At 46.6% G+C, this 17,057-nt stretch overlaps 1 protein-coding gene and 1 non-coding gene across 6 annotated transcripts in view; both read right to left on the bottom strand.

Annotated features, from left to right (window-relative positions):
• The window catches only part of LOC135915367 (acetylcholinesterase-like), a 56,295-nt gene that overhangs the window by 925 nt on the left and 38,313 nt on the right, over positions 1–17,057 (bottom strand). For 4 of the 5 annotated variants that reach the window (XM_065448402.1, XM_065448399.2, XM_065448403.1 and 1 more), the window contains exons 3-5: positions 7,384–7,794; positions 4,410–4,716; positions 987–1,569 (exon numbers count right to left, since the gene is read on the bottom strand). In XM_065448402.1, the coding sequence (XP_065304474.1) occupies positions 987–1,569; positions 4,410–4,716; positions 7,384–7,794 (1,301 nt within the window). The remainder of the gene's footprint in view (positions 1–986; positions 1,570–4,409; positions 4,717–7,383; positions 7,795–17,057) is intronic. The other variant, XM_065448401.2, reaches the window with a different exon arrangement.
• Positions 15,404–15,474, bottom strand: TRNAG-GCC (transfer RNA glycine (anticodon GCC)). The gene has a single exon. It is a non-coding gene; the product is annotated as a tRNA-Gly (tRNA).

Here is a 17,057-nt window from a genome sequence, read left to right as displayed (position 1 = left end):
ATGCGAACCAAGTGTCGAGACTACGGCGCACGCGAAGATTTGGGCCTTCGGCGCACCTAGACGCTATACTCGTCGCAGATCGCTTTCAAGACAAAATCCGCGCGGCCTCGCTCAGGCATGCCATACGCAGACCCCTCCCACTCCCGCCCCCTTGCGCGCGGCGGTATTGACACCACGTTTCCTCCCCGCCTAAGATCAAGCCACCATTCTCGACTCACCGTCGCGCTGTTTCACTCGCACTTACAGCTTACGGCGCGTGTCTACGGTGTTATCGCGCCTGGGCTTTATGCGGAAAATCACGGCGACGACGACGACGGAAATGCGCCTGGAGTGTCCATATAATTGCTACCTCAATAACAAAAGGTCCAGGCCAGAGCAGACCATCCCTGCACATTCTTTTTTTTTTTTAGTGCATTGGAAGCAGGCAACCTTAAACCGTTGTGTGTGCTGGATGACCAGGCTGGAGGCGACACTCGAACAGGGTCGGAGCATGCCGTCGGCGTGGCGGGACCGAGTGGTGGGCTTTATGAACTACCAAAGCACCGCCTTTTCAGGTCAAGTTCTTCTTATTCAGTAAAATCTCCATAACTGTGAAACATTTAAGTGTTTAAATGTAACACTATAAGTAAGCGCTTTTAAGAACGAGTCGTACACTGGGCGCTGCAAGTGCGTCTATTTTTTTCTAGCTGAACTGCTTCTGATGACTCGCAACTGGCCTCGGAATAAATTTTCCCGCGTATAGTTAATATATTAAAGTTGTTTTTAGACCACACGTACCCCTCCCCGGCATTTATACATACCGACGTACACATAAACACGTTCACGTGTGCTGTAAAGTTTTCTTTGGCTATGCCTCGTCGTCATTATAGAAAACGCATCCTATAGATAAATGTTGGTTTGAGTGCACCCTGGCGCCCCGGCCGTTTGGTGCAACTGCAGTGTAATGTGGACACCCTATGCTGTTTCCCCTCTTAAGGCACACTGACCCGTTCCAGACGAATCCCGCGAACATGTTGGCCATGTACTGCGAGAAGCGCAGCTCCCTGTGGTCGAGCCCATACTCGTCCTGGATGGCGCGCACCAGGCCGGACGCGTAGATCAGGTCCAACAGCTGGGGAACTCCCTTCCAGCGGGTCCACCAGCGGTAGTAAGGAAGGTGCGTGAACTCGTACGTGAACACTCGGCTGCCAAGCGCCGCTGCCTCTTCGACCATGAAGTTAACCGGGCAGTAGACGTGCATGTCACCTAGCAGCTCGCCCAGGGACGCGAGCACGCTGACGCCCCTAGCGGCCGCGAACTTCTGAGCGTGCAGACGGTAGAAGTCGAGCACCTTGTGCGGTTCCGGCACTCCGTGCCTCCGGAGCCAGTCAACGAGTGGGCCTAGCACATCTCGCCCGCTGGTCTCGTCGCTGAAGTGCAGTCGCGAACGTCGTAACATCTCGACCACATAGGGAGCGCCCTCGTTGCTGGTGTAGCCCGCAATAAAATCCAGGGGCCTGAAGCGCGCGCGCATGTTGGGGGGCTTCTCTGGCACCACGGCATTTTCTACCAGTTGGTGCTCGTGCATGACTGCAGCGGAATGGAGATGACGAGGAGCGAGTGAATAACAACCATGGATCACGGTGGAATGAGGAAAGGACTGCAGAAGCAGCGTCCCTCTAGTCCAGGAACAGTACTGAATTTTCCTTTAGAAATCTGTATTTAGGACGAAGTTTTCAAATTTTTTTTGTGCTCGTTTTTGCTATTGAGTACAAGACTGGCGTAAACTTTTTTCTTATGACGCTTATTCGATGTAAAGGTGTAAAATATGTGTCAATGTCCCAGCCGAGCGCTAGGCCTAAATTGTTTTCATATACTGGCTGTTGCTAAACACCCCAGTGATAAATATATGTGATGTCCTATGGATATCCTATAGACATCCACTGCCAGGACATGGATATCTAATCTATAGGGATGCGTCAGATACGTCATGCGGACATCCTTCACACCACCGTTTGTGGTACTTTCCCTGTCCTGCGGACATCCCCTGCATGTCCGCGAGGGACATTACGGGGACATGCTGCGTACATTTTACGGAGATTTGCCAGGGCCATTTGCACATCGTTTGCCAAAATGTCGATTACGGTCGCAGCACACGCTGCGTGATAGATGGAACGGGCAGAGCGCCCACGCATCGGGACAGATACATGGTGACGTGCACACGTTGCGCGCGTGCACCTGTGCAGAAGTGCAGCATACTCATTCTTCTAGGCCTTCCGCCAAGCTTAAGTGCCTTATTGAACTAATTTAATTTTTCAAAGCAAATTGGGTAAGGAAATTCCTAAAGCACGACATACACACCAGCTGCGGACAGGATGATTTCGGATCGTAATTCGAACATGCAATAAAACATAATTCTGTCGAGGAAACTCAAAGACAAAGCCTCGATTGGAGAGCAAACATTCACACGTATGACAAGAAAAGCCCATGTCGGATAACCTTGGGAGATCCATGGTAGGATATCCGAAACAGATCCACATGCGATAACCTTGGGACATCCGTAATGGAATATCCGAAAGTGGACGTCCAGAGTACGTCCTATTTGTACACTAAAGGATGCATGGACATTGGGAAATGATTCGGATGTCTTATGGGCAGATTATTTCACTGGGACCGTGAACAGCGAATCTGAAAACGCTCTTCAAGCTATAAAATCTTTAAGGAGAGGAAATGAAATATAATTTGTTGTGCCTGTTGTGTTGTGATCTCCCTAATGCCAAAATTGTCTCCATTCCTCACATCAGCTAGGCGCGCTGCAGTTCTGGCTGCCGCATGCGTGCCTCCTGAATGCTGATTCAACGTTGGAACGTGGCTATGCGACAAGCAACAACAACGCGACATTGAGTCGCACATAGTCACAATATGGGCGGACTGCGCTTTTGGCAGCGGCTAAAGAGTGTGTAATAAGTTTCGTAGCCACGGCGCGCGAGACCGAACTTGTATGGCCGCCGTATATATGGGGTCTCAGTTGTTGGCTTGACATTTGAGACTTTGAGAAGTGCAGCAGATACTTCCTCTACAGAGGTTCGGGGCACCAGACAAGCTGAATGTTGATATAACGAGCTTACGGAGTGTCTCTAAACTTTTGAAAGACATGTACCCAGTGAACCACCCATATCCTATCAGCACCCAGGCATGATCCATTCGTCCGTGTCTCGTCATAACGTCTAAAGGAGTAACACATATTTCGAAAATATCATGTACCCGATGTGTTAGTGACGTTCATTTTACTCTGGCATTAGACTGTTCATGGACATTGCACACTGACGTCGTAGAGATGTGCTTGCTACGTCATATCAATTGGCTACATTTGAAGCTTTCTTGAAGGTTTATTTAAGTTGCCGTATTGGTTGGAGGATGTAACTAAAGTTAAGTAGGTCAATTTTCATGCGACGAGATCTTTGAAAATGCTAGGTTCTAAATTCTAGGAGCTTTACTGCGCACAGAATGCCCTTCACATTGAATGCGGTACTTGAATTTCGCAGAAGCAAAAGCGGAACCAGAGTCTCAGGTTAGACAGTCGAACATTTTCGGAATATTTTTTTGCCGAAACGTGGTAGCCCGTGGCTATGACATTGTGCTGCTGATAACATGGCGTCTAATGTATGGTTTTTGTAACAACATGACGAAATGACTTTTTTTCGGATTACCCATGAATAGTTACTCCCACCCTCACCCACAGCCCTTTCTTCAGCTTCCCTGCGACATAATTATGTTTTCTCATTTGTTGAAAGTATAGTTCGAAACTATCATGTTTGCATCTCATGTACATCTATACTCTGCCTATATTCTGATGCAATTTACTTTTAATACTTTCGTTAATTTAATATACTCAGTGTACCAGGCGGGAGGTTCAGGAGAATGCGTATACGCTGCACTTCCTAGTTGCGGGCGTGTGCAGTAACGTGTGCACGCAATGTATCTGGCGTTGCTTTGTGGGTGTTCAGTCACACGGCACCTGCTGCGAACATAATGTTGAAATTGTCCTTAATAGCACATCTACTGTGGTACCCGCAAGTACATATTTACAGCTCGCTAACGTGAACTACAAAATATCCGCTAGATGTTCTGTAGACATCTGCATGCGTAAAGTGAGCATCTATTAGAAGGCACATATCTTCAGCGGCGATATCCTTACGACGTTACAGCAACGTGATTTGGATGGGACTTGGAGCATCCATGGTATGTATTTATAATGTCTGGACAAATCTAGATCTCTATAGGATGTGTGCAATGTCTAAAACACCATGTTCTGTGGACATCTGTGGAACATAAATGGTTGTCCGGGTGGACGCTGGATTCGCAGTCGGATTATCCGCTGCATCCAATCGGACACGTAAGTGGGAGTGCAATCGTCAAAATATGCGTGCCTGTTTGAGGCGAGAGGAAACTGGGCCCGAACTCGATGCCGGCGCCGTCGGCTGCTTCGAGCGTGGCCCTGACGGAGCGCGACCTGAGGCAGTCGACGGCGGCCCTTCCGGCCGATGCATCCGGACAGCGCAGCTCCCTGGCCAGCGCGCGCACGTTGCGCTCGGCGGCGCTGCCGCTGTTGTCGGGGTAAGGAGCGTACGGTGAACCGGCCATCATCACCGCCCGCTGAAAGTACACGGTACTCCGGTTGGACAGCAGGTGGTAGCCCACGGACGCAGCTCCGGCTTCATGGCCCAGAAGGGTTACCTGCACAGTGAGGGTATGGCAAGCAACTTTGCGTTGTTTCGGCCGAGCTTGATATTCTTGCTGTCGCCATCAAGTGGCAGGGCTCCAGCAATGTCGACGCCACTTGCTGTAGCTGTACGATCCATGCACAAGACCCGGATGTGCGTCGCCTGCTGTGGACATGTTACCGCACAAGACATATCTGGCACCCCTAAACGTTCGCAGCATTAATGTATCGAGTGTGCCGTGACCTGCTGCCGACTTCAACAGTTGGGTTCAAGAGAGAGAGAAAGCAAACAGAAGAAATTCAGGGAGGTAAACGAGACGAGCGTCCGCTTTGTTACCCTACATGGGGGTAAGAGAAAGGGCGACAGAAAGAGAGAGATAATGCGCATTGCGTGCAGAGCGTAGAACGCACAGCAGGACTGCGATCGATCACTGAGGTCTGCATTCACTACGGGATCTTCCTGAAGTTCTTGTATGATGCTGGGTTGCACCTACTCATAATGTTACCTTCTACACCGTTTATAAAAAAAATATATGCGCATTCCACGCACTGTGGGAATCGATGTAAGCGAACCCTTCTGTGCTGTTTGCGTTGAATGACGATAATTGGAGGTGATGTTTACGGCGAATGTTTAATTTCATCAGCGTTTAGCGCAATGCTAGAGTGGTGATGTTGATGTTAAACATTGTTTGCGTGCGCTACTTTCATTTGTCGACATAGTACACAGAACACACGGCGAGATGTGTTTGCTTGAGGCGTTGTGCGTCATAACCTGCGAGAAGGTTGTCACTGTCATTGCCTCCCAGGGCGCAACGCATCGTGGCAGGAGTGCTAAACTTTAATTGAATTACGGGGCTGTACGTGCCAAAACTACAATCAGATTATGAGGCACGCCGTGTTGGCGGACTCCGGATTAATTTTGACTCACTGGTGCTCTTTAACGTGCACCTAAATATAAGGAAACGATAATTTTTTTTATATTTCGCTCCCGTCGAAATGCGGTTCCCGCGGTCGGGACCGAACCCGCGTCCTCAAGAAATGCCATCGCCGCAAAGCTACCTCGGCGGGCGCAGAAGTGTTGATTTGACGTGCGACCGCTTCCGTAGCGTCGCGACGCTACGGTGCTGTATAATAAGCCTTGCGTCTGCCCGCCCTGCGTCAGTTGTCCGCTTGACAAATTTGGATGGTGTTTATTTTTTAGAACTAGCTGAAATGCACCGTACCGTGCCTTCAGTTTGCCCGCAACCGCTGTCACGTCTATAGTAGTAGCGTTTCCTTGCCTTCCACGTCACCCGTTACATCTACCACCCCTCTATCCCTCCCACCTGTATGGGAACTGCGAACTAAGAGTGGCAGGGCTGCTGGTCACTCGTTTCGCCATTGTGTCGGTTACACCCATTCTGTGTCTCCTCTCCCTGCATCTTATCTGCCATTTTGTCTAATTCCCGTTTGGACTTGCACGTTAGTGGAAGGTTAAAGGCATATATTAAGTTAAGCTCAAGTGACAGATTAGTGCTCGATAACATCTAGGCGTCAGTATCATCGCGAACAGAGCTTCAGTAATGAGGAATTTAGGTAAATGCATAACATGATTAGAGACGACACGGGACATTCAAGTACTAGCCCGATGACGAAGGCACTCATCATTATAATTTTGTCAATAGTACTCAACCACTCATAATAACAAAATCATTGTATTGCATTATAAGACAAAATAAAATGCTACTTGTCCAGTTATATTTGATTTTTAGACAGAAGAGCTCACTGACGTTACCCTCGACAACGACGCGGTCGGTCTAAATGTTTCGTTTTCTCCCTCCGAGCCGCCCGTGCTTTCGTTTTTCTGTAGTTTCGTTATCGCCTAGTGCTGCACTGGTGTCGCTGGCTCACGAATCTCTGACACAAACTGCGAGTAGCAGTGAATGCCACGTCCATGTGACGTCGCGAGATTCCCGAACTGCCCCCACTACTTGACCAAGAGTAGCTGCATCGGCGAATCCAGCGCTCTGTCTTGGCTCGGTTTCTCCATAGCCGTACAATTGCGTTTTGCGCAGAGAACTGTCGCGCCCTCTGTCGGGCACCATTTTACTCATCAACGGCACTTAAGGGTGGGATGACGTATGCAACGTCACCACTCCTCGCCCAGGAGTGGGCGATTTGAACAGCGCTAAAGTTATGCGGACCCTTCAAACGCGACTTTCTTTTAAACTGTCTTTCCCTGGCAGGAAATAAGCGCTGCGAGGTTTCTGGAATGGTATTTTAACAGCCCACGTCAACTTAGTATTTGCTTTAAGTGTCCCTTTAGTTGCTGCAGTTCCTGCAATGCTTTTGCGGGCAGTCACGGATAATTACAGCTGTCAAGAGGGTATTTTGGCGACGCCCAGGGAGCTACAGAGGGCATTGTGCACATGCGACGCGATGGAAAGGTCCAAACGAGTTTCTCGCAGCGCCTTTCCTCTCTGCCACGCTCCTTCCACGTATATGAACGCTCTGAACTACCTCCTGACGCGCGGCGTTCAAGAAAGCCACATCAGCAACGGCAACAGTGGAAAAGTTGAAGGAAGAGGCAAAGTAAGCTCCGCTTTAGAAGCTTCACTTTAACAGTTTCACTTTAAAGTTGTACAACTATCCTACATGATTTTCTCTGCACACAGGCATATGGCCGCACGCAGTATATATACCTGGAAGGGTGAGGCTCCAAATCGATGTATGTTGTCGTGCACCCACTGCAGAGCGACCATCTGATCCCTGATACCGACATTGCCGGGGGCTTCGTCGGGTTGCAGCGCTGCATTGAGGAACCCGAAGGCGCCCACTCGGTACCCCGGCACCACGACCACGGCGCGCCAGGCCGCGGCGAGGTACTTTCCGTCGTAGAAGGTGTATGGCCCACCGCCGCCGCCATACTGGAAGCGGCCGCCGTGCAGCACGACCACGGCCGGTAGCAGTGGAGGGCGCCCGCAGATGCCGCACCCGGCGTTGCCGCCATCCTCCTCCTCCTCGAGGAGCGGCTGCCACACGTTCAGGTAGAGGCAGTCGTCCTCGCTGTTGGTCTGCGCGATGTGCCGACGCGGGAACGGAGCCCACTCCAGCTGGGCGTCGTGCGCGCAGACGGCGTGGATATCCCTCGTACGACGACGAATTGCGCATTGCACTGTGTCGCTGTGTCTCTATTAGGGCACTGCCCGGGCCTGGGCCAACCCGAAAGCCGGGGCCCGAGCCGGGCCTGGACTTGGTATCGCGTGCCCGGTTTGGGCTCGCTCGGGCTTCATTAAGGGGGCCCGGGCCGGACCGAAAAATCAGGCTCGTGCAGTGCTCTAGCGCCTATCTTTATCGCTCAGTGCCCATGCTTTAAAGGCCCATTGCGGCACCACTGCATGAACTGGAAAAATCGCCAAGTGTGTGACGAGGACAGGATTTGCATAGTATATTTTACTAACGTTACGGCTGGTGCACTAGCCTTTGTCAAAGTGAGAAGTACATGCCTTTGGGTTTTCTTATAAACACGGTACATATCAGATAGTGTTGTGCACAGTAATGACAACCTAAAGAAATTGGACGACGATTGCGCTTCTTGGTAATGCAATCTTTGAGCGCAGCTGCTGCCTTGTTTCAACAACAGGCCACCGCATACAAAACACGCAGTGCCGATCGGAGGTGGTTCTGCATGCGTTTCGGACTGGGCAGCACACATGCACTGCGATCCGCCGCTATCGAGCCGGCGCTCCAGCGACGCGCCATCTTATATAGTGGGTCACCGCCGTGGAGACGGGGTTGGGGGTGGATTAGCAACTATTATTTAATGTTTCTTCTGAGGTGGGATGGGGAAACGGGTGGAGAACAGGGGTATTGAGTAGAGGTCACATACTCATTCACTCACAGACAGGCGTCAATGTGGCCGCATAAGGTTGGGGTGGGAAGTAGCAGTAAGGGAACGAAGCACAATAACTGTATTTTGAGTCTTCGCCAGGTAAGGGGAGGTATAGGGTAAGAGTGGAGGCGGGAGAAGGAGAGCCAGGCGCAAGCACTGCCAGAGGCGACAAATGCCACTGAGGAAACGCGTCCCGCAAACGGGGAAGCGAGAGACACGGCTGAGAGCCGTACAGCAACGCGACGCGGAGACGTAGGAGCGGAGAGCCGTGGATGACACCCAAGGCGGCGAGGAGCGCCCAGCGCCGGCACCCCGGCAGTGCCGCGACAGTGGGAGAAGGGACGGCAAGGGCGGAGTGGACGGTAGCCATCGCTACTAGATACTTACGGTAGCGGCGGGAGTCACATGGTTGCCAGATCGCTCCAACCACAGGTAGCCAAATTGGCCTCCGCAGTAGCCCAAATGTAGCCAAAAGCGAAACTTTTGGGGAGCCCAAAAGTAGCCAAAAAGCTTTGTCTTTTTGTGAAGTCGTAACGGCCCCGGCTACGGAGCTCGTTACGGCTAGGAACAACGGCGATGCGAAACGCGGGAACGGGCGCCAAAGAGCTGCGCTCTAAAATAGCGATAACACTGGCGAAGTTGACCATATGATAAGTGATAGGAAATCGAACATTACAGACAGTTCGCATACATTCAGTACTCGTGGCAGTTCAGCCAAATCGCGCGTGACAAAAAAAAAGGAGGATGTTTAAGTTTCGCCTTTAGGAGTGGAACGCGAGAGCATTCAAAGATCCCAGACTGCTAATCACGCTTTCCGGCAAGTGCAGCTTACGTAACCGTAATGCTTGCCGGGAAACGCTGGAGGAGAAAGCTATGCACGAAGGCGAGCTTCCTTGGAGAAACGCGACCTCTTGCGTGGGCCGATCTCCTGTTTCGCACTTTTAATACTCAGTCTGAGAAGATCTCACATAAAAGGTACGCGTTGTCGATTCTTTTCTCATAAATTTGTTTGTCGGCCATCATTCTTAAAATTCCGATGAATGACTTTATAAAGAATGAAATACAAGGTATGAGCAACTTTGGTGATAGAAGAGGAGTTGGGTATTCGTGGTTCGTAATGACTTTTCGCGAAAAGACAGTCGATACGCGGGTCGCCGACGCCGGATTTTCTGCGACACGGGGCCCTTAACGCTAACGCGTTAAAAGAGATACCCTTCACAACTACACCTTATCGAGACATGTACCGGCCGTAACTAATAAAGTAATTAATATAAGCATGGGTGACAGACAGTTCCCACGTGGCACACAGTGTAGAGATGAATCGTTAGTAAGCATTGCAATGCAAATCACTCGAGATCAGTTTAAGAAAGAAACACGGAAATGTGGCACACACGTGTCATACAGTGCAGACATGAATCGTTTTAGTTTGCTAAACATCACAATGCAAACCACTCGAGATCAATAAAAAATGTGGAGATAGTAAAGCCAGAATACAGGTCATACGCATTGCTCAGTAACCGCCATAATGAGCAGGATGAATGATGAGGGCTTTCATTGGCGTGCGTACGGTGAAGTACTGTGTCGTGCAGAGACTATGGACGTTGGTGACGCATAAATAACGTAACTGCGAAAAAAAAACACAAGAGGGAGGTCTACCTAAATACATGGAAAGAGAGGAAACGTTTTCTTTAACATCTACGGCATCGAATTTGATTATGTTTGTCTAATTTAAAAGAAAAAGCTATAATGGTCAGGCTTTCTAGAAAAATTATTCAATTTCGCGAAATTTCATCCCAGCCATAAGTCAGCAATATAAACGGCACTGCAATTCTCTGAACTGCAGGGACATCTGCAGCGGTCAAAATCAGCGTATTTTAATACCGCTCGGCGTATATAGACTACTTTATAATAGACCACTGATTTGTGAGCAGGGCTTTTGCAAGACTGTTGTAAACGTTGTAATAAGTTAACGTAAGTTGTAAACTCATATATAACATTTGCACTGTTCAGATGCTGTAGCACATGCGACTTAAGAACTGCCATGTATGTTTTTTGCGTTGAGTTACAGGTTTGTAAACTCTTTGCTTCAGCTTTTTTTTTTAAGCTGCCGCTTTACGGAAAAATTTGTAAAACATCTCTTGCCCCAAATAAAAATTTGGTTACTTCAATTTCTACTTTCGAATACCTACGTAAAATGCATACGTGCTTTTCTGATGCAAACGCCGGACCGATTTGAACGAAATTTGTTGAGTTTGAGAGAGAAATGTAAATCCTAGTGACTAGAAGCAGAACTTTGGTTCAGGTCTTGCAAAGTTTCGGTCAATTTCCCAGAAATTGCGGTTTCAAGAAAATAACACGAAATTCATAAACCTGTAACTTTACACCAAAAACAGATATCGCAGTTCTGTAAGCTGCGTCCGCTACACATAAATCGAATAAATTTGGTATATGAATGTGCTGCTTGCGTCAAGTTGTTGCAATGTTTACGAGGGTTTTGCAAAAAAATCCTACTCGTAAATTACTGGTGTATTACTGGTATATTATAGGACATCAATTGATTAAAGGTATTGAACAGTGATATTCAAGGCCGAGTGGAATACGAATCGAATAATGCCAGAAGCGAATCGAATGGAATACTTTTCGAATAGTTTTCGTTATCGCAATTTTAACAAAACAACGTTCACATCCCAGTCTTCTTAAAGTAAGCAAGTTCCTGTCATTATTCTTCGTGTAATTATTTTATAGAGCGTTCTTCATTAAAAGCACAAATGGAGCAGCAGGAGCAAACAGGTAGTTCCTTTGCATGCACAGGGCTCTTCAGAGAGTGCGAATAATCGCTGCATAGCCTGTAAAGTATGGGTACCTAATTGACGTAGCCTACACCACTACGCAAGTTCTCATGTCCTATGTCTATACTTTGCCCGCGACGGCGAAAATTTATCGTACCTTTGCTCTAATTCCGTGTTTGTTTGGGCGTAGTTGACGTCTTTAAATATGAAAAAGTGCCCGGAAAATATTCACATTTACGAATAGTGGGTATTCTATTCGAAGACCGAACCGAATAGGGCACTATTCGATTCGTTATTCGATAGTTTAAAATATTCGCACACCCCTATAACGGTGTAAGTTTTGGCTGTGTTATTAGAAGCAGTTTATATAATTGTGATATCGTATTTATTGCGTAATTACAGAGTTGTAAACTTCATATTGGTACTTGAGCTTTTATATTCTGAAGGCTTTAAAAAACAAATAAATGAAATGAGTTTATGTACAGCAAATGCTAATGTAGTACCACAGATAAAAGCTGCACTTATGCTGCTTTACGAGACCACAGCCCCTCGTTAAATTAATTTTGGCAGCCGCATGACACGACACACTTAATCCTCGCAAAATGAGCCCACACATGCAGCTGAATATAGCACACAGAAACAAAAGCTATAGATGAAATGTAAAATTTCATCTTAAATGAAAATAATGTATACATTTCACGTAGTTGGCGATGCTTACAAGCAAAAAATGTCAAGGCTGTTATTACGATAGCTGTTAAGGAGCGAAGGCAGACATTGCTTGTTGAAATACAGACGATGTGTACATTAAGCCCAAGGCTCACCATGTACTGCTGGGTAATGCAATATATTTTGCTGTAAGTGTACCAGACCTTTAAGGTTATATACGTTATCTTGAACATCTAGTTTAAGTTTTACAGTTAGCCGATATTTATATAAATTATATTTGCTGATCATCTAGGACTTTGGAAGAACATCGGCGCTTGGTGACCCATATGCTGTGTTAAAAATAAGACGAAGGTAACTTTTCCGAATCAAGTGAATCCACTGCAAATTAATAAATGTTGCTGTTCCCATTGAAGTCGAAAATAATTTAGATAAGAATAGAACAGTGAGCTATGCACATCTCGTTTTGTTGTTGAAGTTAGCTGATACCTGACATTATCTACTGTGCCCGTGACTTTGCCTAGTTTTTTACTAAATACTTTACATGGCCCTCCCAGGACATTAGACGAAAACTTAATTAACTTTGTGAGACTTAAAACTGTCGACAATTTCAACATTGCTTGGCGTGGAAGGTCTAATTTGCTTTTTTTTGGGGGGGGAGGGGAGGCTGAAAAGTACTATTTTAGTTTTTTTTTCCCATTAATCTGCCATGCAGTTCGAGTCCGACCAGTGCTGGAGTGACTGCATTGTTTATTACACAGTAAAATTAACTTTTTCATGCGTTGAAGAAAAAAAAACGCTGATATCATCAGCATATATAATAAATATTTATTTGTACTTAGTATTTACGTTATCAATAAGGTTAATACAAACAACCTGAATAACAGAGGTCTTAAAACGCTACCTTGAGGCACCCCACAAGAAACATGTCTAACTTCAGAAATTGAGTAAGCTGTTTGAGCTCTTTGTTTCCTAGTAGTTAGGTAACCTCTGAATAGTTCTAAAGCACGATGATTATTGCTTATAATTGGAGAATTCTCAAGCAATTATCATGCTTCACTAGGTCAAAGGCAACTGAAAGTTAAACGGAAACATCGATTACGAAGAACTCATTTTCGAGCTGCTGAAGCATTATTATTTTTTTTTTTTGCTTCAGCCACGTTAACTCCGTTGATTTATTTTTAATAAGCCTGTAATGACGAGGGAGCATAAGTATTCTGTACTCATCAATAAATATGTAAAGCTGAGCGCGCAAATGTTTTGCAAAAATCCTTGGAAAAAATATTGGCAGAATGGACAATGGTATGATTACTTATGGTATTTCCACCTCCCTTTTTATGAACAACAGAGATTCAGGCTAACCTCAGTTTCTATGGAAAAATGCTGTTCATTATACAAATGTTCAAATATTTGCGAGAACTGGATTAATCATAGCAGCCATATATTTAACAGGTCTTTTCTGGTGTCGTTGACTGTCAGTGCAGCTAGAGTTAATTTTCAAGTTTTGGAAAACACATGCAATTTTTCGTGTTGGCTTCGTGATGATTTTTCGTCTTACAGATATAGAGCTATTAGCGTGATCACGAACATAATCAATTGCGTCAGGCAAGCCACTATTCGCAGGAATATTGGTACAACAGTCGTTAGATGTTTCATCCAATTCAATTCCAGATATCTTTCTGCCATCAACCGGCATGTTTAATGGTTGGGTGCAAAAATTATGGCGATGTAGCAGCGTTATGGTGGCTAGACCATAGCAGCGTGTTAAGTAGGTCGTAGCCACCGCACGGAACGTAACTAGATTAGGGCCTTGTACACGTTCGAAAAGCCGCCGTTCGATTTCGCCTCGCGCGATTGTCCAGGCTGCGCCGATATCGCGGCCTAGACCAATATCTAGTCCAATAACGTGAGGCGAAATCGAACGTCGGCTTTTCGAACGTGTACAAGATAGCGGCCTAGGAAAATGATACTCTTTTCTCGCCCTTCGCAGTTGCTTGGGCAGATTAGAGCGATACTGTTTAAAGATAGGCCAGCCAACCGAACAACGTGTATGAAGGAATTTTCTGCAAAGTTTATCTTTACTCGATTCTCATTTCATCGCGCAGTTTTGGTGCGAGCCATGCTTTCCGCGTTCTACGATTTCTGCGCCTTCTTACAGTAAAGTTAGCGAAATATAATGTTCGCGAATGTGTCTAAAAACACAACATATGGGGTTTTACGTGCCAAAACCACTTTCTGATTATGAGGCACGCCGTAGTGGGGGACTCCGGAAATTTCGGCCACCTGGGGTTCTTTAACGTGCACCTAAATCTAAGTACACGGGTGTTTTCGCATTTCGCCCCCATCGAAATGCGGCCGCCGTGGCCGGGATTCGATCCCGCGACCTCGTGCTCAGCAGCCTAACACCATAGCCACTGAGCAACCACGACGGGTTGTGTCTAAAAACAGATTATAAGCCCCGTTAGCCTCATTTATTTGTACCTCGTTCTTCCAACACACCTCAAGTACTGCTTTAGGAGAAATATCAAAGGTTTTACCTGTAATAAATTGGCAGCCTAAATAAATTGTAGGCCCCAATAAAACATTTGCTTCCTCCACTCAATCGATTTTAATTTTTTTTCTTTCAAATACAGCAAACCTGATCAAAATTGGTGCAATATGGTTGCTGAGCAACAAGATTTCTCCGTTCCGATGTATTTAGATAGGAGCTCCTGAGGTAAAGTTTCTTCGTAAATGCAAAGCATTAATATTGGTTCGGCAATGTCTAATGAGAGAAGTTATGTATTTGAATAGAGGAATCTGAGTTGGCACCGACGCAAAACTTTAGGAAGTAGTTGGGACGAATGCAACGGGGAGCATATATGATCTGTAACTGAAAGCAACGGATTTGTTGTCAAGCGAATGGAAATGTTGTTGAGTACGCAAGATATATATTAGGTGATGAGATGACATTAGGCAATGTACAGGCGTGGGACGGAGTCACTGGACTTTAACTGCAGATCGCTGGGCTAGGCCTTCGTCCATGCTGTGAACATAAATTAGGCCGATTATGATGACACGCAGTGCAGGAAGGAATAAGAGACGATTTTTTTTTCAATCAGCACACCGTTCGCGTCAACGTGTCACGATTCATGCGGTAATATTACTGTTGTATAGGATAAAATGGGGCACCATAAGTAAGCGCAAGGAGCGGGAGGGGGGGGGGGGCGGTAGTATTTCAGCCAATGAGCATGCAAGGCGATATGCTAGAAATCCTGTGACTGCCGCCAATCACGGAATATACGCAATGATAATACGTACTGAAGTGCTATTATAGAGAACCGTTTTCATGCTGGGGAAAAAAAAAATGATTATAAATGTATTAAAAAAAAAAACAACTGCGTCGGCCGGGAATCGAACCCGGGCCACCCGCGTGGCAGGCGAGTATTCTACCACTGAACCACCGACGCCGATGGGACTACGGGATTTTCAAGGTGATGTTAACAGAACTCACAGCGTGCGCTCGCAGTGCTCGGACGCCGGTTTGCCTCTTCTTTTTCTAAACACACCGCAAAACAGCTTGGACACGTGTGATATACATATATAGAACTTTCCAGCCTCTATACCTGTGATGACGCCTCCAGAGGGGCGCTGCAACAGCAATGCTGAGCGCTAAATTTGAAATCGTGGGCTGAAAAGTAGTGCTGACTAGCGAGTATGTAACTCTGTTCCAAACTGTAATTATACCAAACTGCAGACGTCAAAGTGACGCGGCTGTTTATGCGTATGGGGGCGGGAACCTGCGACGTTATACAATTTGCCCAATCAGCAGCCTCCATCGTTGCCGGAAGAATGTTTTGCTTGTTTTTTACTATAAGTGAAATAGACTTTGCAAACAGTTGATGTAACTTGATCGCATTATGTCTACTGTTCTTTATTGTTCCAGCAGGACAGCTCTAGCGACGAGGAGCATCCTGCTCCCGTGGCTCCTGCCGCGACAGCAGCTGCCCACGTTTCCGTTGGCACAGAGCCGGGCACAAGTGGCACTGCATGTAAGGCACTCTAGCAGCTACTGCAATATGAACGGATCACTTAAAACAACAAAGCAGTGTCTGGTAAGACCTTTTAAGCAGAAGTTATGTATTTTTCTTACTTAACTGCAAAGAAAAAGTGCCTGCCTATATGTCACTGCAAAGTGGAACTGTTCTGTTTGACTATTAATACCATTAGTTATGCAGCTTCTGTAGCATACGAGCTGAAATTACTATCACTGTAGCATTTTATAATGCTGTCTTTTTGTCTATGGAAACTTAGTGTTCGTTTTGTGAACGGTTTATGGCTGGAATTACTTTTCTGGGCTTCCACCTGATAATGAACCAGTAAAATCTCTACGCAGGACGGAGCAAAATTTTTAAAATCCTGTTTACTGATTTTATTTTTAAGGACCATCAACTCGGCAGCAGCCCCGCAGGATACCTCCTCAAGAGCCACTTGATGATGCAGCCTGCAGGGCCAGCTGGCCGAGGCTGCAAACGCGCAGGCCACCAGCTTCTACCAGCTGCTGCTGCAGCAAAATAGGCAGGTACGTGCAACTTGACCAGATCATTTTTAAGAGGGGATTAGTGCGCATGGTAATGTATGCTACAACCAGATTATACATGAGAGGCATCTGTACTCATTGGCTCATGCACGTTTATATATCGCCTTTGAGGAGTTCTTTAAGACACAGTAACGTACAAAACATTCCCATGGTTGAATGTATCACCACAGCGTGATCACCTGTTGTATATTAATTCAACTACTCACCAGCACTGCCTTCTTACAGGCAGAGGCGGCTTGGTAGGATTTGCTACTTTTAACGTGTTTTTAACGTAACAGACCGTATCAGTTTGCACGGCCATTTCTCATGTCACACATATATGATCTCGCTTCCCTCAAGAGTAACCTTGCTGAAACTATAACACTTGCAAACAGTGCGAAACAAACATTTACATTGCATAACCTGTAGCTGAAGTAAGTAAATTTGTTTTGCAGCGTCGTCAGCTGGCAGCGG

The sequence above is a fragment of the Dermacentor albipictus genome, chromosome 1 (genome assembly GCF_038994185.2).
Source record: "Dermacentor albipictus isolate Rhodes 1998 colony chromosome 1, USDA_Dalb.pri_finalv2, whole genome shotgun sequence".
NCBI classification, from domain to species: Eukaryota; Metazoa; Arthropoda; class Arachnida; order Ixodida; family Ixodidae; genus Dermacentor; species Dermacentor albipictus.
Note: the sequence above shows the minus strand (reverse complement) of the source record. Positions and strands in the feature narration are given on the sequence as shown.